The 21781-nt window shown below is 47.7% G+C and overlaps 1 protein-coding gene across 2 annotated transcripts in view; it reads left to right on the top strand.

Moving 5' to 3' along the window:
* CACNA1H (calcium voltage-gated channel subunit alpha1 H) overlaps positions 1 to 21781 on the top strand; it is a 581666-nt gene that overhangs the window by 517958 nt on the left and 41927 nt on the right. Inside the window, exons 20-28 of one of the 2 annotated variants that reach the window (XM_039490763.1) lie at positions 634 to 1068; positions 1827 to 1927; positions 2511 to 2634; positions 2776 to 2844; positions 3013 to 3197; positions 8315 to 8441; positions 8753 to 8878; positions 10612 to 10701; positions 12055 to 12247. In XM_039490763.1, coding sequence (XP_039346697.1) covers positions 634 to 1068; positions 1827 to 1927; positions 2511 to 2634; positions 2776 to 2844; positions 3013 to 3197; positions 8315 to 8441; positions 8753 to 8878; positions 10612 to 10701; positions 12055 to 12247 — 1450 coding nt within the window. Of the gene's footprint in view, positions 1 to 633; positions 1069 to 1826; positions 1928 to 2510; positions 2635 to 2775; positions 2845 to 3012; positions 3198 to 8314; positions 8442 to 8752; positions 8879 to 10611; positions 10702 to 12054; positions 12269 to 21781 lie in introns of both variants that reach the window. The other variant, XM_039490762.1, reaches the window with a different exon arrangement.

Raw genomic sequence — 21781 nt, 5'->3', positions numbered from 1 at the left:
GGATCTGGAGCAGATGCGGAGCCAGCCTTGAGTTTTCATTAGTTGTGCCCAGTTTACATGGGGAATGTTTTAAGAGAGGTGTTGAGTCAGGTATGTGGACTCAGACCCCAGGCCATAGTGTGTTGAGTGTAATTTCGGGGGGGAATCAATAGCGTTTGTAATTCTGGAAAAGGGGAAGTGCTATGAAAGCCTTCTTGGAGCCTTTCTAATGTGGCTGGCATGCACAGGCAGGACCCTGGGTGCTTAAAACCTACATGGGATTCAGGAATCCTGCACTGTGAAGGGTTCTAGCCATGCAGAGAGTGCACTTGAAAGAAACAGCTTTGATGTGGGTACACCTGGGTACCCAGGTATACGGGAGTCAAGGAGATGAGAGAGATTGCAGAAAAGCACTCAGCTGGAACTCCAGTGTTCCCAGTGTGGGGCCCTGTCCAGCAGCGTGAACTTACCTGTCTTAGCCGTTAACAACACCTGCAATGTTCCCTGGCTGTTCTTAACTGAATGCCTGTCTTGTCTCTGGAGCCGCCTGGCAGTTTGTGCCATAACTGCTGGGCTAAATTCCTTTCCCTCTGAGCCATTTCCTTCCCTCTTCTGCTTGAGGGTGAAATCTCATGTGTTGTTCCCATCTCTCAGTCCAGCCTCCGCAGCTCGCCGTGTGCGAACTGGGGACCCAACAGCAACTGGGGAAGCCGACGCTCAAGCTGGAACAGCCTCAGCAGAGCCCCAAGCCTCAAAAAGAAGAACCAGTCTGGGGAAAGAGAGTCCTTGCTCTCTGGGGAGGGGAAAGGGAGCACGGATGATGACTCTGATGATGCCAAATCCAGCACTGTCAGCAGAGCCACCCTGCACCGCCGGGCGGAGTCCCTGGATTACAGAAGTTCCTTGGACTTGCCTGAGCTTCTCCAGTTCCCCACCATGCGCCACTCCCTCAGCATCAACCCCATGGCCGTGCTGCCCGCAGAGTACCAGGACTGCAATGGCAAAATGATGCATGTGCCCAGCGAGTTCTTCCTGCGCATCGACAGCCACAAGGACGACCCCTTGGACTACGACGACGACATGGACGACGTAAGTTGCCGTGGAGATCAGGCAGCTGTGGGGGTAAGGGAGCCTTTCCCCTGTAAGGTGCTTGTTCAAATCCTGGGCAGAGATGTTACCACCTACTGGCTGGTGTAGATGAAAGAGTCCAGTTCCTCGTGAATTGGCATCCACTTCCCAAAGAGTTTTGTTTGCCAACAGGGAGGTTCTGTTACTGTCTGATCTGTAGGCAAGGTGAAGTGTCCAGGCGATGGGCACCCACCTGGGTGAGCTACAATCCCTGGCTGTGGTTGACCCCCCATCTCAACCAAATTTCACCCCAGGCATTAGATCTTTACCAGCCTGCGTCAGTCCCAATCCCAGCTGCTGGTCTGAGCGTCAGATTGCCCTGTCACAAGGTTTCTGTTCTACCTTTGGCTGCACGTGTACAGTACTTCCGTTGTACTCCGTGGGACTCTTATTCATTTCCCTGCGAGCCTGATGGGAGGGTAGGAAAGATGGTGTTTTGGATAGGGCTTTGGATTGCGACACGTGGAAACCTGAGCGCAATTCCTGGCTTAGCCACAGGCTCCATTTGGACCTCTGGCACGTCACTTTACTGTGGTGATGGGGGCCAGATAAGGACACAGATAGAATTTGGCTGTGAAAATGAAGACCTAACACTGCCTTGTTCAGAAACCACCTATAGAGCAAAGAATTCAGAGGGTCGTTTGAGAAGGGCAGAGGGACCCCATGGGCTAAAGAGCCGGGAAAACTAAAGAAAAGAGCAATTTCTTTGTTCTCTCCAGAGTTACTGCTACAGGATTCGTAAAGCCCTGGAGCCCTACAAACCAGAATGGTGCAAGAATCACGAAGACTGGTCCCTCTACTTGTTTTCTCCTCAGAATCGGTAAGAAACCCCAGTCCACTGGGTGGGCTGTCAGCTGAAAACTGGGGCTTGGGAGAAGCTCATTCTGTTCAGCAGGATACACTCAGCCCCAACTGAGGGAGAAGAATTCTGTGAGGGAATCCTCACAGGTCTTGTGTTTCTCTCTCCCTAGCCATTCAAGTGGGTTTTACCACAGGAGGGGCTGTTCCAGACTCCAATTTTAGTCAGCCCTTCCGTAGGCAAAACTCTTGTATGGGGAAGGACTGAGTGAGAGCCTCCGAAGTTGGACCCCTTGTGCTCTAAGTAACCTTTCTGTGATAGGCAGAATCACTGGACCGGGCCGTCGGCACCTTGGCAGGAAGCTGAGGTGACTTATTAATACAGTTAAAATTATGATTGTTATTTCTTGTTTCTTTCATTGATAATGAGTGCAGCAAGCTGTGCACAGGAAGGTCCTATCTCAGTACGCTGAGGTAGTTACCATCGAAGGATTTAAAGGAGTCTCTCAGGAAAGGAAATCCCAGTCAGAGGGGTGAGTTCCAAGCTTGCTGACCCAGACTGGCTTCTGGCCATGACCTCTTCCTTTCTGCTCCTTTTCCCCCAGGATTCGAGCGATGTGCCAGAAGGTTATAGCCCACAAGATGTTTGACCATGTGGTTCTGGTCTTCATCTTTCTCAACTGCATCACCATTGCACTGGAGAGGCCCGATATTGACCCCCACAGCACGGTGAGCAGCCCCCCCATCCCTTTTCCTGCACCCACAATAACTTTTCCCCAGCCACATCGGGGAAGGAACCTGCGGGATGGAGGATGCTGGGTTTCTGCTGTTTAAATGACTTGCCTCCTGCTGTTGATTTCTGTTTTACAGGAGAGGATATTTCTGAGTGTCTCCAATTACATCTTCACTGCAATCTTTGTTGCTGAGATGATGGTGAAGGTAATTATGTGACTGCGCTAAACCTGCCAACTCACAATGAGGTCTGGCCTCTGAGGTCTGAGAGCTAAGCTGAGCTGTATTTCACTGCACGTCAGTGTCTGTCATGTACAGCAAATAGGCAAAAGGCATGAGGCCACAGCTTAAATATCTTTCTCCTGCTGGTTCTAGGTGGTGGCCCTTGGCTTCTTCTCTGGGGAAAATACCTATCTCCAAAGCAGCTGGAATGTCCTGGATGGGATCCTGGTCTTTGTGTCCATCATTGATATTATCGTCTCCATGGCATCAGCAGGCGGGGCTAAGATTTTGGGTATCCTTCGAGTCTTAAGACTGCTGCGGACCTTGAGGCCTCTCCGGTACTTTCACACTGGGCAAAATGGATGTGTGGGGTTTGGGCTTGTCTTCATGGCAAGCTATTAAGCGTCAAGCCATGGTCTGAATCTACAGTGGAAGTCCAAGCACACAGCTTGGCTGTTGCTACTTGAAAGCACAGTAAGCTAAGCTGCATTCCAGGACTTTCACTGTGCTGTAGCAGTGTCCACCTGGGACATTACTGTGCCGCTAGCTGGTGCGCGGTAGATTCACACCTGGACTTGTCACGCAGTAACTTGCCATGTAGGTGAGCCCTTTCTTTTGTTTTGATGAATCAAGAACTTTGAAGGGAAAGACTTGATTCCTTAAGCTACTGAAACTCTTCTGAAGCAAAATATCCTCTTCAAGCTAACACTCATATAGCACTTTTCATGCAAAAACCTCAAAGCGCTTTGCAAAGGTGGTGAACATTGTTCCTCCTTTACAGGTGGGGAAAATGAGGCATAGGTTGATGAAGTGACTCACCCACCAACAACAGGCCAGGCCTCCTGAGTCCCAGTAATCTATCCACTGGGACACACTAAAAATACTGAATGGTTTCAGTGCAATGCATGCACCGTGTCAATTGGAATCGTCATGATAGCTCATCTCACTTTATGGCATCCTTGCAAATTCATGATGAAAGTGCTCTGATAGAACAATAGCTGATAATGATGGGAAAACTAATGGTATTTTACTGGGCCATAAAAAATTATTCTCACTACAAATGAGTGTTAACAGAAATTGGCAACGCTGATTGTAGTGAATCTGCTCTGGGATGGAAAAACAAGTAATTGCTGTAGTAGAAGGTTCTTCCAAAGTTGTAAAACGTGAGTCACATTTCTGGATTAACACCAAGCCAGGATCCTTCTCTGTTTCAACATCAGAGTCATAAGAAGTTGTGTGTTTGTGAAGATTTCCAGGCCAGCTTTGCAGTCTCCAGCCTGGTATACACACAATGTTGAACCAGTTTAGCTAACGGTATGATTTTAAACCACTTTAGTTAAACTGGTACAGCCTCCTATGTGGACTCTTATATTGCTGTGAGCTTGGCTTTGATCTGGCATTGATCAATATACAGACCCAAGCTAACCCAGTATAATCAGTCTAAAACCAATAAGAGTGTGTCTGCACAGTAATTTAACTAACTTGTTTTTTTAAACCAATTTAAAATAATCCAGTGTAGACAAGCCGTCAACGGCGATGGAGAAATATATGAGCTTTCAATTGCTTATTATCAGAAGTGAATGAATGTGAACACCAAATGGGTTTCGGTCCATCTGTTGTATATGCACACACTCAGCACCTGTGAGGAAGAGCAAAATGACGGGTACTTTGTCTTCACCACTATCTAGAAGAGCTGATCTGGTTTGGGGCAGGAAGTTTTTATCGGACTCGCACTGTGTGTATGGTGAATGCCTTCCTCACGCTGCATTTTTATCATAATTTTACATATCAGGCTGGCTCCCTAATCAAAGTGACATGTTACACTGCACAGCCTCACAGCCATTCCCAAGTGAGAAGGTCGCATTGGCTGAGAGTGAATTGGCAATTAAACAGGTGCCGGCAATAATTTGATAAGCTCCAGCTTCTGTAGTCTTTCTCCTGTGTGTGTATATCTAATACCACCTAGACACAATGTAGCTGTCGGCTAGGAAGAGGAAAGGTCATGTTTTCAATATTTGAAAGAGGAATAAAGGGAATTTGCATTTTGTTTGATAGCACAGTAATAAAGGGACGAGGAGAGTATAAATACTTGGGGAATTCTTATCGGCTCACTTTGCCCATGCCCATTTTGCATCATGCCCGACAAAAACACATTCACTTTCCCATGAAATTTCTTTGGAAACAAGATAGGTGGCTCCAGAAACGTGTGGTCCTTAGGAAAAAGAGCCGTTTGCCTCTTTCCATCACACTAGTAAGCCAGAAACAATCCGGCCCGTTCCTACCTAAGCAATGGCTTTTGTGTATTCGCTAGTTATTTCCTTGGTGGCATTAATGTTTCCATCTAATTTGTTGCTTTGGTCTCCCAGTCTGTTGTCTGAATTTGTCTTTACTGCTGCCCTCTTAGACTGCAATCTTTTCAGAGTAGGGACCATCTCTTTCTTTGTGTATTTACAGGACCTAGCGCAATGGGGCACTCTCCTGGCTTGGCCTTTTTGGGCAGTACCGTATTTCACAATGGTTGTGGTAGATTCTCCATCATCAGCCATTTTAAACAGGAATGATTTGGGGGAAGTTCTACGGTCTGTGTCCTGCTGGAGCTCAGACTGGATGACCACAATGGTCCCTTCTGGCCTTGGAACCTATGAAGAATAATGGAAATCAGGGCACAAATGATGTATGAACAAATATAAGGGACAGAATTGGGAAGAATTAGTTCCAGAGAATAATTCAACTTGCTGTATTCACAAAGAGCCCACCATTGACTCTGGTGTTACTTACATAAGTCTTATGCACTATTATTCCAGAGACCATCCAGTTTCTCTGTCACGTTATTCATTGCTAGCTTGAGAGAACAAGAAGCTACTTAAACACGCCTCACTAAGAGGAAGTATAAACCACCTGATGTTACCTATTCACTGGGCAGCCCCAGGCTTACAACATCTACCTTTTATCCTCCGTCCCTCCTTCACACATCTCTGCTTGCCTAAATTATCAGCCTCCTGGGCATTAAAGTGTTAGCTTCATTTTGCATGGCAAAGTTATCAACAAGGATCCTGCACCCCACCTCTTAAAAAGTTTTGACATTTCTCAACTGAGACATCCAGACTCCTGGAAAAAGTCCCCAGGGCTTGTGGTGCTCTTTGGGCACAAACACATTTCTCAGACCCACACAGGAGATCCTTTCTCTAGGCACTCGCATGGAAAAGAAAAACATCCAAACTTTCTGTGCTGCTGTAAACCGTGCCTCTGGATCCACTGCTGCGCTCCTCTGCAAATAGAAGGCAGTCGGTGCTGCTCATTAATAGGGTGACCCCTTTTTGTTACGGAGCCTGTCAGCCACAAATCCCTTTTGTCTCTGAGCCAGTTCCCAGACTGTTTAGGTAGGAAACAACCCCACTCGTATGATAAAACACCCCTCCCCTTTATAAATGGTGTCTTGCGGTTCAATCCCGCAAAAGGGGCTGAGCACCATGGGCCCAAGGCAGCCTGTGCTTAACTAAGTGCTTGAGTGATCCCGCTGACAGCAAGTTGAACATGTGCTTAAGTGCCTGGCTGGATTGGGGCCAGGGTGCTCAGTACATTGCAGGATTGAGCCCTTGGTTCATTAGCCTTCCTGAGCATTTCCAAAGATGGAACATCTGAGTAACTTACGAAATAGGTGTGTTCTAAAGGTCTGAGCCCAAGACTGCGAGCCACAAATGCAGTGCTCTAAACCTGCCTCTGCCTTCAGAAATCCACCAGAAACAGACTCTCTGTGCCCTCGCTTAACCAGCCTGTGCTTGAGTTTCTCCATCTATAAAATGGAGGCTAAGACTGCTGTGAGTTACTGTCTATACGCTGCTAGAAAGATTTTACATGCTTGGTAATTCGTGGCAAAGTTCAGGCTTGGTATAAGGCCACTGAACGCAACCTCTGCCATTCCAGATCAGACGAGTGGTTCAGTATCCTGTCTCTGATGGTGGCCAGTATTTCAGAGGAAAGTGCTAGAAACCCTTTAGTGGGCAATTGTGAGAAAGTCCAGCAGAGGGCAACGAAAATGATCAGAGGGCTGGGGCACATGACTTATGAGGAGAGGCTGAGGGACCTGGGCTTCTTTAGGCTGCAGAAGAGGAGTGAGGGGGGATTTGATAGCAGCCTTCAACTACCTAAAGGGGAGTTCCAAAGAGGATGGAGCTCAGCTGGTCTCAGTGGTGGCAGATGACAGAACAAGGAGCAATGGTCTCAAGTTGCAGTGGGGGAGGTCTAGGTTGGATATTAGGAAACACTATTTCACTAGGAGGGTGGTGAAGCACTGGAATGGGTTCCCTAGGGAGGTGGTGGAATCTCCATCCTTAGAGGTTTTTAAGGTCAGGCTTGACAAAGCTCTGGCTGGGATGATTTAGTTGGGGTTGGTCCTGCTTTGAGCAGGGGGTTGGACTAGATGACCTCCTGAGGTCTCTTCCAACCCTAATATTCTATGATTCTACAATTCTATGAAACGACCTGCCCATAGGAGATATTCCTTCCTAACCTTCATCAGCTGGTGAGACTGGCTTGTGCCCTGCAGCAGGAGGGTTTATATCCCTTATACATTTTTATCCTATCTAATGTAACTGTGAATGTTCTCATTGTCTATATAAATGTCTAATCTGCTTTGAGGCCCTGCTACGTGTTTGATCTCAGTGAAATCTTGCCGCAGTGAGTCCCACAGATTTAATTATGCATTGTGTAAACTAAGTCTTTCCTTTTTGGTTTTCAATTTCAACTTCACCCCCTCTCAGTCTGTTACGAGAGGGTAAATTGGAGCATGAAACTGACTCAATACCCAGGGCACCATGCATAATGTTGTTATGCAGCCTCGTTATTTTTTTTAATTGCCGCACAACTGTATTGTAAGTTGTTATTTAAAAACAAAGGCCTGATTCTCATCTATACTAAGGCCCTTTAAGCACACTTGCACTCTTTTTAAGGCCCCTTTATGGTACCTGAATGGTGGGAGATGGCCTTAGTGTAAATGAACACCAGGCCCGATGTTTCCAGCTCTCACGCGTGCAAAGAGAACTTTCAAAATGTGAGCCAAATGCAGCCCTTGCAGAGACATCTGCCTGAGTGTACAAAGAGCCTTAAACACTAGCCCTGAGAGAAGGGCAGGTCCGTGAACACTTATCTCTTTCCCGGGGGTGTGGTGAGGCTTAATTAATTAACACCTGTACAGCGCTTTGAAATCAATTGATGAAAGGAGCTATAGAATAGTATAGCGTAATACACTATATGATAGGGGACCATACCAATACGTATGGGGGATAAAGAAGGGTTATATCAGCCTGACTGCCCACAAGGAGGAGGAGGAGGAGGAGGAAGAATAAAGATGGGATAAATGGAGGCTAGACTAGATGGCCCTGGCGGTCCCTTTTAATTCTATGGTTGTATGAGTCTAGGATGAGTGCCAAGCTTTGTTCTGCTGCTTTTTCCCCAGAGTCATCAGCAGAGCTCCAGGTCTAAAACTGGTGGTGGAGACCTTGATATCATCCCTGAGGCCTATTGGAAATATTGTGCTTATCTGCTGTGCTTTCTTCATTATCTTCGGGATCTTAGGGGTTCAGGTAAGACGCTCCCTCTGTAACCAAGCACTCATTCAGATAGTCCCTTCTCGCCCGCCAACAAGACAGAGAGGCCATTCAGAATAGGCTGCTGTGTGAGGCAAGCCACTCCAGTCCCTCCAGGGACCTGGAATCCTCTTAACCCAACAGAGAGGCTTCAGGCTTTGTGCCTGAAGAGGGGTACCTCAGCTGCAGGGACCAGGGAAGGAATCCCAAATTCCAACCAAGGCAAACAATGATCTGTCATTGGAACAGAACCAAGCGCCCATGCCAGGCTTCCTGAGATATTTTTCCCCCCTCCTCTTCAATTTCAGCTTTTCAAGGGCAAGTTCTACTGCTGCGAAGGACCAGACACCAAAAACATCTCCACTAAAGCCGACTGCACTAGCATGCACTACAGATGGGTCCGGCGGAAATACAACTTCGACAATTTAGGGCAGGTAAAGTAGTTCTTGTTCTGTCTGATGGGCTCTTCCGAACGAGTCCCTCTCCAGCATTGACCTTCCAGTCATCTCATCGGCAGGTCCCCCGTTTAGGCCCTGGTCTACACGGGGGGTGGGGGGGTCGACCTAAGATATGCAACTTCAGCTATGCAAATAGCATAGCTGAAGTTGGCGTATCTTAGGTCGACTTACCTGGCCGTGAGGATGGTGGCAAGTCGACCGCCGCCACTCCCCTGTCAACTCCACTTCCACCTCTCGTGAGCTGGAGTTCCGGAGTCGACGGGGAGCGCGTTCGGGGATTGATTTATCCCCGTCTAGACTAGACATGATAAATTGATCCCCGATAAGTAGGTCACTACCCGCAGATCCGGTGGGTAGTAAAGACCTGCGCTTAGTTTTATTTATTTAATGTTTTAACAAAACCCAGGAGCTGAGTCTGGTCCCATTACTCACCCTGAGTAGTGCCATTACTTCAGGGCACCACTCCTGGTGTAAGGTACTGTTCAGCAGGAGTAAGGGGATTGCAATCTGGCCCCCAGTGTGAAATAATACCTTGATTTAAAAAAAATAAATAAATAATTGAATCAGATGTTATGTGTTTCAGTGGCATGTATAAATAAATAACAGCACTGAGCAACACTACACCTAACCCACAGATCAATCTGTTATGTAGCCCCCGGTGGGATCCACTGAGGATGTGAGGATGTTTCACCCCTGGGCTCTTTAACTCAAGCATTAGCAGTTGATGCTTTAGCTCTGGGGGTCCCTGGTTCTCTCCCCACCGTGTTGAGCCAAATGATGGCTGTCACATGCTCTGAGCAGAATCAATAGCATGACCTCACATTTTCCCTCATGCAGCATTGCCAACTCTTGTGATTTTTATCATGAGTCTCGTTCTGGAACAGCCTTCCTGTGGGAACAGTGGAGGCAAACAACCTCACTCGCTTCAAGATGGCACTTGGCAAAATTATGAACGGGACTATATTACAGGCTTGCCTGTAATAGGAGAGGACTGTACTCAGTGACTCAGGGGTCTCTTCCAGTCTTATGTCCTATATCCTATGTTCCTATTTTTTTCCCTTAAAGCCCCAGCACCTGGAGTCAGTTAATTGTGTGAGAATCTCGGCTTTCATTTTTTTAGAATATTTAGTTTCTAACCTTCGTGTTTGCAAAGAAAAGCTTGAAAAAAATTACCCCGTCCAGATTTTTGTACACTTGGTATGGGCCATGCTGCCCGTGTAGCTGAGCAGAACCTGATCTTTGTTTATAAGTGCATGAATGAATCTGAGTGGAACTAAAAATGAAGCTAACCAGTCAGCTTTCATTGTCCAAGCTCCGTTAAATGCAAAAACCAAACCAACAGCTTAAATGGTTAAAATCGCAGTAAATTCCATTTTAAAAAATTATCTCCGTTGTGTTATGAATTGTTTTAGCAGGTCATTTGACTCTTGTTGGTTTCATTCCCTCTTTGAGGCTTGAAATACATTGTGTTCCCCCATCAACATGGTCTGCAAACGTTGATTGTTTTTCTCCCCTATGTACTGAAGGCAGAGGAAACTGACGTGACTAAGTAATTCTGCCATTTCTCTTTGGTCCCTATGGCCCTACCTTTCCACTGCTAGTCTGAGAAACTCAACGAGCAAATGAGTCCACCCCTTCCTCCCTTAAAAAGACCAAGAGGAGGTGGATAGCAGCAGGGCTGATCTTTATATTATTTCTTTTCCTCGCAGGCTCTGATGTCCTTGTTTGTCCTCTCATCCAAAGACGGCTGGGTGAACATCATGTATGATGGCCTGGATGCTGTAGGCATTGACCAGCAGGTAGAAACAAAAGACCTCAAAAAGTTTTACAAGTTTAGTGTTCGTGGTCCGGCTCACTACGCACAGATCACAGCTGTTAATGTAACTGAGTAACCCTCCCAGGCGCTCTGCGATGGCGCCGATTCCAGTAGAGGCCTCCAAAGTAGCAGCATGGTCCTGAACCGCCTGAGAACCGCAGCTGAGCACTGACGGGCACTTCAGTCAGGGCTCAGTTGTCCCCTGGATGCCGTCTGGGTGTGATGGGGCCCCAGTTCAGCAGATGTCTCCAGAAGGAATTCTGGGAATCTCAGCTGGAGGTCCCAACCTCCCCAACATGGCAGCTACCCATCCCTTTAAAAAGCTACAGCAAACTCCTCACTCTATGCCTGGACAGCTTGGGTGCCTGGAGTACAGCCCTGGCCCCACCATCACCGCAACCTTCCCTACCCTCTTTCAGGCCCTGAGTGTCCATGGAGCCACTAAGAGGGAGCAGGGGCTGTGTCCTCCAGTGGGACTCTGGGCAGCCCCTATGCAGCAAGGTGGGGAAGGATGCTCTTTGTGTACCGACGCAGGGGCTGGTCAGAATCTTGCTTCTACTCAGAAATGGTTGCAATGGTCCATCTAGTGCAACTTTCACAAGTGACATGGAGCCTGTCAAAATGGACATGTTTTTGACACATGAATATGCAGAAGATAGAACCCGCTGCCCACAGGCAGCTCTGAGTCAGCCCTCTTCCTCCCTCAGCATCGCTGAACTGCTGAAGAAAACACTATGCAGTGAAAGCTACAAATCATGTCCTAAGGACAGATACCTTGGGACCAGAACACCAGCTCCAAGGGGCCCTGAAAACATGTACCATTCCACTGTTGCTATAAGGAATGCATGGTGAACATGAATGTATTTCCATGAAATAGAAAATAATTGGGGATGTTAAAAAGAGGTGCTACCGAATTTGGGTGTTGGGAGGCTTAAAGCATTAGCAAAATTGTCTCGAGATCCTTAGGTGAATGGTACCAGGTCGTAACAGTGGTAGCCCTTTGTACTTAGCATCTGCAGTGTTCAAGGATCTCAGAACAATGGGCCTCTCTTCAATTAAAACGATTTCCATTCCAAAAATTGTGATCTTGAGAGGGATTTTTTTTCCAGCCAAATTATGGTTTTCATAAAAGAAGGTAAAATTTCAGCAGGGGAGAAAATGGGTGAAAGGAAAACTTACTGAGAAACAGCCCATGGGTTCTCCAAGCCCTATTCTCCTACCCATGGGAATCCACCACTGACTTCCCACTGCTGCTGGAGACTTGATATGTCTGTTTTACAATGACACACACTTTTCTCCTCTTCTCTCTTGCCCTCTCCTGCCTCCCATCTCTCAGCCCGCCCAGAACCACAACCCCTGGATGCTTCTCTACTTCATCTCCTTCCTGCTCATCGTGAGCTTTTTCGTGCTCAACATGTTCGTGGGGGTGGTGGTGGAGAATTTCCACAAGTGTCGGCAGCACCAGGAGGCAGAAGAGGCCCGTCGGCGGGAGGAGAAGCGGCTGAGGCGCCTGGAGAAAAAGCGCAGGAGTAAGGAGCTATACGTGTCTGGTCGGTAGACTGCATTACAAACCAAAATCTTTCTGAGCTCTGCCTGCTTCCAAAGCAAGACTTTCGTTTTTCTTTGGTTTGGTTGACATGGGACTAAAAAGGCCGCTTTGTTTATTTACTCCTTTGGCGACGCCTTAAGTCTCAGGGCTACACATTCCCTGGAAGTGTTCTCTATGAGCTTGATAAATGTTGCCCCTTTGTGTAGACGGTAGGCAGAGTAAAGGCCAGCAAGCCTGGAAAGCAGAGTCCTATCTGAATTACTAGTGAGCCCCTCAAGACATGATTCTTGCATTATCTTCAGAAAGCGGGAAGAAGGCCGTTGGGCGAGCGAGGGCTTTACTGAGTAAACGCGAGCGACGTTTGCCTCATGTGCGAAGGCAATTCACAAAGGCATCCCAGTGCCCTGGGGCTTAAAGTGTCGCCTGCATTTTTAAATTACGATGGTGGTGGTTTGATTTTTTTTTCTTAGATCAAATAGTTGCGATGCTTTTTAGGATCTCGGCGCATGGCCCCGCATGCCACGCACATGCTGCATGAGGGCATGAGCAAAACAGGCTTGGGGAGAGGAACGGAGCCCCAGCGCGGGGAAGTCTTCTTGAATGGAATCCATTAGACAGGATGCTTGCCTAGCCACCTATTGCAGGAGACCTTTAGCACAGAGCCATGATCTAGGTCTTGGACAGGCCCTCTAAACACGTTGGATGGAAACAGTGGCCACTGGAGAGTCATTTGGGACCTACATAGCTTTGATCAATTCTGACCGTGGATTTCTTTTAGGGATGGCCAAACCAGACCAGAGAACATCAGAACCTGCCTGAGTCTTTGCCCATTTCTAGAACTGAACCTTCTTGAAAGATCCCAAATGTTTCAGCTCATTTTTTCCTGTCGTAATTTTTCACTTTCACTGTCCCTGCCAGGTTCCAGCTGCAGGTAGGAAATAGCAGGGAGTTGTTTGAGTATTCCCAGCATGCCCAGCTGCAGGAAGCAATAGAAACATCCCCAAGAACCTGTCACACGATTCCCAGCCACATTAGCAGACCCAGGAGACTAGTTTCGAGTTGGTTGAAATTTGTCATACCTGAGTGGAGGGATACGCGCCAAGCAGCAGTTTCTTAGTGGAGCACAGACGGATCTAAGAGGCAAGGTGCTTTCAGCTCCACCAGGATCTCTAGCACTTCGTCCCGTGGATTGTACCCTTATCATTATTCTGCCTCACATAACCTCCTGCAATGGCCAAGTGCCCCTTAATGACAAACTGCCCGCAGTCTCCTAAAACATAGAGCAATAGGCATCTGTTTTCAGCAGGGAGAGCTGCTGTTAAATCAAAAAGTTATGTCTCCGCAGTAATGACATGGCAAGCAGGCGGCTGTGCTCACTGAAACCTCGGCCCCAGCCAGTTTCCTCCTTCCATCCCTGAATCTGATCTGCGCTTGAGCCAGAAGGCGGTCTGCCTACATCGCCGACAAAAATTTCCACTTCCCCCCTTGCTCTCTATTAATTTGTCACAGGAGGTTTCAGCGCGAAATAGCTACACAATGAACTCGTGCTGGGCCTTAATCAATGGCAGATTGACCTGAAACCAAAGCAAGGGCTGCGTACTTTGGATTTGTAGCTAGTCGTGGGTCAAGTGGCGTGGCTAAAATAAAACCCAGCCCAGCTCAAACCTTCCAGCCTCAAATGCCAACTGCACCTCTTCTGAGATCTGAAAAAGTTCAGAAGCAATCCAGCGTTTCTTGTTCAAGTGTATGAGCTTCCAGGTTCAAGCTGGGGTTAGAAGCAGAAACCTAGGGATCCCAGAAGGCTGTTCTTGCAGTATTTATAGCACAACAGGAGCAGTAGGTGATAAAAGTGTTGGGGGACAGCTAGCTTCCATGAGACTCCAACCCAGGAGGCTCAGAAAACTATCCGAAGCTCACTGAGGTCACTGGGAGACTTTCCACTAGCTTCAATGGGCTTTCGGATCAGGCCACCAAACTCCTGTGCTTTAGAGGTTGCTCCTCATGCTATGGGGCTAGGTCCTGAGAACTAATAAACATGTACAATTCCCATTGAAGTCACCTGCAGTGCAACTCCCTCTCCCAGGAAGTCACCTGCACCACCCAAAGAAATCAGCACCACTCTGGATTTAGCCCACCGTAGTTTGCAATTTACTGCAAGAAATCTTTGTGTCCAAGAACACACCCAGTAGGATTGCCAGTCCATGTGCAAATACCGCCAGCTGTTTCCCAAAGAAATCCATAAATAATCAAATGTACCTCACTGTATGATGTTCAGGAAGATAAACTTCAGCTAAAGGAAGATGAAGGGAGGAAAAAGCGGATATTCCCTTTGTAAACTTCTCCTCCTAGACACTATAGAATTATCTTTAGCAGGCTGAGAGACTCTGGAGATAATGCCACCTACCTTTAAACTCTGGAATTAAGGTCTGATGTGTAATGAGTTTGGTCTCAGCGCTGTTCCCATTGGAGAAGAATCCATGTCATGAAACTCCTATGGCGCAATGGACAGCAGAGAGCTTCTTATGCTCTAGGAATTATTTTGGGGAAGTTCTGTGGCCTGTGCTATACAGGAGGTCAGACTAGGTGTTCGCAGTGGTCCCTTCTGGCCTTAGACTCTATGAATCTGAAAGTTGAATCACCTCCCTGCTCCAGAGGGTTTGGTTGTGCTAAGTCATTGTTAATTGCACTGGCAAAGTAATTTGGGGTATGATCACCCCACAGTTTCCTAACTCTACCTGGCCTCTGAATTTGGAGTTTTCAGCTTCAGTTCCTGCTAGCCCCGTAATCATGAGGACGACGGACAGTTCACTTATGTTTGCAGTTATTTTTTGGAAGGCTGACAGTGTATTTTCCTCGCTAGTAGTGTCGCTGTTCTCACACATAGCTTACCTCCTGCGGGGCAGTCCCTTATGCAAACTGACATGAGCTTGAAAACAAATGTGGCTGTGGAACGGGAGACAGTTTGGGAAACCACAGAATCCATGATAAATTTGTGCAGCTGGATGCCTCTCTCTCTTTCAAGATGCAGAGAAGACTCGTCCCTTTCCCAACAGCAGCTGAAGGATTATTAAGGACTTTGAGTTTCCCTTTTAAGTATCTGCAACACTGCACTGCATGGCGAAAAGTATTGGACTGAAATCCCTGTGGACTCATGGCCAGACCAAGCCTCGCCACAGGACTACAGAACAAAACAAGTTTCACCTACATTTTCCCACCAGCATGCATTGAGCCTGACGTAGATACAGCACATTTGGGGGTAAGAGGGAAGCTTAGCCTCCAGGGCCCATTCCGATCATGCAGCTCTCTGCTGAGATGCCAGGATGGGGTTGGGTTGGGTTTTTTTGTGAGGTGCACGCTTCTCCATTAGGAACTGGCCTGAGACCCACCAAACTCATTTCACAGGGCCCATTACACAATCATCTGATCTCAGCAACTTGCAGTCAGCATTGGCTCAGGCTGGATTCGATATGACCCCCTAGAAGTCAAAGCCAAATCACCTGAACCAGGCCGTGCCCATTATTCACCAAAGTTCACTTGAGGCTCCCTCGATTGATACTCATTAGAACATAAGAACGGCCATCCTGGATCAGACCAATGGTCCATCTCGCCCAGTGATAGAGGTTCATCTCTTCTGATAGAGGCCGATGCCAGATGCTTCATGAGGAATGAACAGAACAGAGCAATTATCAGATGATCCACCCCCTGTTGTCCAATCCCAGCTTCTGGAAGCCAGAAGCTTAACCATCTTGGCTAATAGCCATTGAAGCATCTAACCTCCATGAACTTATCTAATTTTTCCTTTGTTCCCGGTTATACTTTTGGCCTTCGCAACATCTCCTGGCAACGAGTTCCACAGATTGACTGTGTGTTATGGAAAGAAGTATTTCCCTTTGTTTGTTGTAAAGCTGCTGCCTATTAGATGACCCCTGGTTCTTGTGTTATGTGAAGGGGTTAAGAACACTTCCCTATTCTCTTTCTCCACATCTCCTGCTTCAGAACATCAATTCCTTTTTTCCTACCCTTGGAACAGGGATTCTGCAAGATCCTGAAGCCCCCTCAACTCCCAGTGGGAGTTTGGGTTGCTCAACACTTCCCGGGGGGCCCTTGGCAGCTCACACAGTTGGTCCAGAAGAAGCCTCCAAACCATAACAAGCGGCACTTTTAAGCAAAGAGCAGAACTCACCAGTAGTCTGTAGAGAAAATGGGCTATAGCACAGGCAAATGAGAACTATCCTAATCATAGGTGGTTGCTGTGTCTGGTGGTGGGTTAGGTTGATAACAGGTTGTCCCTGGCTCACTGCTCTGAGGCCGAGCAGAGCCAGGCCCTGTCTACGTGAAGGACGCTGTTGAGTTGCTTTCCCAGAGAACTCCACAACCCATCTTAATTCATATAGAAGCCTGGAAAGGTCAGCAAGGAAAGAGCGTAGGAGATATTTGTAGACCAAGGGCCCAGGCGCTGCACAGATGTGGAGTGTAACATTTCCCCCAAGCGTGCGCAGTGAGGAAGACATCTCTCTGGAAGGGAATCAAGGCAGACATAGCAGGCAAGTTGAGCTAAGTGTTTCATCACATGCGGGGCCTACAAGAGGTTACCTCAGATCAGCTCATTCTCACGCGCGTGCTTGGAGGATCCCTTCCTGACCGTGTTCGGAATGGCGAGCTTTGGATCGGAAAATGTTTTTTAACTAAGTGAAATCAAACAACGGTCACTTTTTAAATTATCATTTAAATTTAAACTCCTTGATTTAAACAGCCAAAATCCCACCCATGTTATGTCAGTTAATTTAGAAGACTATGGGTTTGGCTCAAAATGTTTGCAGACTCAGAAAGATATGAAGTGTGGCTGGTGCCGTGTGGACTCTCTGTGTGTGTACGTGACGTACCGTGCCTGTGAGGTGACGCAGTGGCCGTCTTGGCCTGCACAGTGCTGTGTGCTGTTGCCATTTTGTACCAGGAGGTGGGGGGTGAGGAGAAAATGGGCGGCTTGGCATTGGAGGAAAGGTGTACGGCAAACCCAGCCATGCGTGCGAGGGAGCGCAAGACCGAGTCAAGGTGGTTCAGCAGCCAGCCACAGCTTCTCCTGGGGCTCAGCTGGGCTGCAGGGGCCGTAAAAACAGGCAGAGTGTGAGAAACACTGAAATGTATCCTCTTCCCAGGAGGCCAAGGGGTGACACACGTAACATACTGTGGGCAGCAGAAGGAGGCTGTCGCTGGCAAATACAGAGTCTGGCCACCTGTCTGTCTGGGACTAGCTTCCGACTTGTGTCTGTCTAGTTCTCTGTCTGTGTATGTAAAGCAAGCCGTATGTTGTGTGTCCTGAAGTGCCTGTGTCTATGTACGTAGGGATGTGTATGTACACAAGTGTAAGGTAGAAGCACATCGGGCTTTGGCCTACGTCTGGGAAATGATTAGCAGCCTTGGGGGGCAGCTGGCTCACAACCTGCCTATGGCACAGACAGAGCTGGCTCTGCGATGAGTGTTAGATAATTATTGACTAGCTCCGAGGGCACATCTGCCAAGGGTTACAATAGTTTGGAGACTGTGCGCCATTGCCACAGACCCTGCCCGTACACTGCCACACCCTAGAAGGGGTTACATGAACCCAAGGCCCAGCGCTTTGTTCCTGCGCCGACCCCCCGCCCCAAGCCAGTGGGGATTTGGATGCAAGATGGTCTCTTTTCTTCTCCCCAGACCCCTTTCCCTCCCCCCTCATGATGAGGCCCCTCATCAATCTCTTGCTGCTTTAGCTATCTAATCCCCTGCACTCCTCCCCGCTGCCTGTGAAATCCCAGCACTAAGCACTTCCCTGGTCGTGGTCCCTGTTGAACATCGGCAATGGCGGCCTGCTGCCTGCCTCACTTCCTCACCTGGCCGCCCCGTTGCACGCAGCCTGGCTGGGATCTCCCTCAGCTAGGCTGGGCTGCAGAGATTCAGCAGACAGTCTCTCTGCCTCCTCCCTCGCTAATCGCACAGCAGGATCCCAGCCAGGGATGGGCGGACACAGGTCGTGGTACTGTCCCTCCAGCCAGCTGAGCCAGGGCCCTAAGCACCACGCTCCCCCTTGCTACTACTCACCGTCAGCTAGTGTGGCACCCACCCCTCTCCAGCAGCCTCCCCCACCCTTCCGAGAGTTAGAATAACTGGGGGAATAGGAGGATGCTGGGGTGCCTGCAGTAGGTGCTGGGGCAGCTTGCTGTTTGCAGGGATTGTGGGGGAGATAGACAGCCGGATTGCCCCTCTCCTCCCCTTTCACAGCCCCCCATGCCAGCGGGGGGAGGAGTTGGTGGCCAGCAGGAGGGGAGCGTCATTCCTCCCACTTCCCCCAGCACCTTAACAAAAAACTTCCTCCTGTGACCAGTGTCACTCGAGAAGCACCTCATGACTTGGCATCTTAATTCATATAGAAGCCTGGAAAGGTCAGCAAGGAAAGAGCGTAGGAGATATTTCTAGACCGAGGGCCTAGGCGCTGCACAGATGTGGAGTGTAACCTTTCCACCAAGCGTGTGCTAGTGGGTCTTATGGAGGCAACATTCCCAGTGAGATCAATGGGCGCTGGGCCTGACCGAGGTGAAGTAGCGACTGCAGGGACTGGCGGTGATGATTTGTATGCAGCATATTCAGCGGCGAGAGGCTGATATTGACCGGGAGAGTGCCAGGCAGGCAGTGATTGATATTTAATGAGTTTAGTGTAAGCAGGAGAGAAAGAGGTTTAGAATTCAGGACCAGCAAGTCCTGCACACAGCTGGCCTGACAAACATTGTTGCCCTTGTCCACTCTCCCCGTCCCTGTTATTTCTGTGCCCTTCTTACATCTTGTGTCACATTAGAATCTTCCTGTGTGTTTGTGCAGCGCCTAACACAACGTGGCCCCGATCCTGACTCGGGCTGCTGGGCATCACTGTCATGTATCTAATACTAAGTGCGAATATGCTCTTAGGTATCTTTGCCTACAGGTGACGCTGGTGGACTAGGGGTCAGAAGACCTGGATTCTAGCTTAACTTCTGCCACTGTTGCTGTATAACCTTGGGCTAGTCACTTCCTTCTCCGTGCCTCTGATTCTCCACCTGTGACAGTGGGGATACAGATACCACCCTTTATAAATTCTTTGAGATCGATGGACTAAAGGCACTGCTTAAGTGTTAGATATAATCGTGCTGTATATTTGCCAGCTAACTGCCCTGGAATGAAAAAGAGGGAGGGTGATTGAATAAATAGGCTTTAAAAATAAAAATTGGTGGCTTTTTTTAAAAGCAGAACTATGTGGTGCCACAATGGAATTGTTAATGTGAAGGTAAAACTTCAAGATAAGCTAACGTTTTCCTCCTGACTCGATCACGGCCTCCATCAGATATAGCCACTGCATAAATAAAAGTGCTGTAATTTTATTATCCTGCGGCTCCTAGCCTTTTGGTGAGGCTTTCCAAAGACATAAAGTGAAACTCTCCTCCCCAGATTAAAAGCTTTGATTAAAAACAAACGGATCAGTTTGATCTCTTCTGTGTTCAGAACACTGGGCCAATTTCAACCCTGTTGTCATGGCTGAAAAGCCAGTGCAGTTGAAGCTGGGGGGCATTTGGTCTGTCAAATACAATCTGATGCCAGGTTAAAAGTGAGTGGTGCTATGCCCCTTCAAAGGCTAAACACAAGTACTTAAGACATCGCATACAGAAAGGAGAGAGCAAGCTGGACTGAAAACCAAACCAGTGGGCGACAGCACTGGGATGGCCCTTGGTCTAATGATGAAAAGTTGGAGTTCAGTTTTTAATACTGTGGCTAGTTCAGTGAACCATGGAAAGATCAACTACTGCTGTGGACAGCCTGGTTCTCAGTGCCAGAGCGTACACGATCACAGCTGACCTTTAATTGATGTCCATTCCCTTGAGGATCCTGGATGGACAAATTAACATCCAGACGTTTGTGGTATGTAGAAGGAAGAGGTTGGGTTGTTGAACAGATGCCAGAGCTGTTCCCTAATGAGACCTGCACTTCAATGTGCTGATCGCAGACAATTCTCCCTGAGGGCGATGAGGCATTGGGGATGCTAAGCAGCATTCAGGATCATGTCCATTCTTTCTAATCCATGTGGTGTGTGAGCTCTGTATTCTATAGCCTATTTGAGCTGTAACTGAAACTTGTGCACTGTGTACCTGTATGTTTCACGTCTGCCTAGGAACTTAAAAACATTTTGCTTATTTTTCCAGGCACCTTTCTTAATACAGGTATAAAACCAGCCTATGGGAAGCATGCACGTAAACCCACTTGGCTTTCTAATGTGTCATTGCAGAGCAGACTCATGGAGCAGCTTTTTAGGTAGCACTTGTAATGCCAACCTGAATGCCTTTTAAATAGGAGATGGTGCTTCATTAATTCTCATGTCAGCAACATCTCAAGCAGAGCAGTCTAAATATTCCCCAGGGAAGGTGAGATTCTAACTCATGCAATTATTAGTCAATGTCAGGAAGCTGGGGGAGAGAAATGAGAACGGTTCACCTCTTGTATACCTTTCATGGTCTCTCTCTTCCCTCCCGTGTTTCCACCAAGTCAAACCTTCAGCAATAACTGATAGAGGTAATAAGACTGCTTTTGACATTTGGTCACAGTCAGCTGGCTGCAATATCATTAGAGAAACCATTTCTATGGAAAAACCAAGGGAGGCTTGCATTCTGCCTGATGGTGTAATTAATGAAGAGCTTGATATTTTCCCACCCCAGCAATGCAGTGTTCTCCTCATCAAGGCTCTCCTGTAGATTCCTCTGTCTCCAAACTTTAGCAGCCTGTACAGTAAGTGTGTGCAGCGAACCTTCAGATGAAACGCACGGTAGCCTGGAGACTATGACGGCATATTCTCCTTGGATATTGGTAATACACACAAATGCATGTCTTTGATTGGACCGAAACCAAGCATGCAAATGACAAGCTGTCACTTTTTGTGCAGATGACTTAAAAATACTATGTCTAAAAGAAATTGGAATAGACAGTGATTCGGCAAAGCTTTGAGCCCACGTGATTGGTGACTTTTCAGGAACTCTTGGTGTGTTCCTACTGCACTGTTACATCAAAATACAAGCCTCATCATTGGTCAAAAAGAAATAGAAATGCAACAAAAAACATGGGACTGATTTTTCTCTCTTGTTGGTTTCACACCGGCTTCAGTGGGGTTACTCCTGATTTACAGCAGCAAACCCGAGAGCAGAATCTGGCCTGTTGTCCCCTCTGCACTTCCCTGCATGCCACATTTAGCAGTGCATGAGTAGCATCTCCTCAAATGGCCATTGCCTGGGTTACTGCACTCAGCATGATGTTGCTGCATGTGTTTCCAAATGTCATCAAACTTTACCCTTGGATTGTCTTTGTATGTGTCTCAAAGTTTAAAGTTCTTTTCCATCCATTAATTGGCTTAAAGAAGTTAGGGAACTCCAGTAGATTAGGAGTTTTCAAGAGCTTTTTCTGTCTCTTTGCCCACCTCACATTAAATATCTCCCAGGCTTCCAAGCAACCAGCTAATCCTTCGTGT

This window comes from Mauremys reevesii, linkage group 10, assembly GCF_016161935.1.
Source record: "Mauremys reevesii isolate NIE-2019 linkage group 10, ASM1616193v1, whole genome shotgun sequence".
Lineage (NCBI taxonomy): Eukaryota > Metazoa > Chordata > Testudines > Geoemydidae > Mauremys > Mauremys reevesii.
Note: the sequence above shows the minus strand (reverse complement) of the source record. Positions and strands in the feature narration are given on the sequence as shown.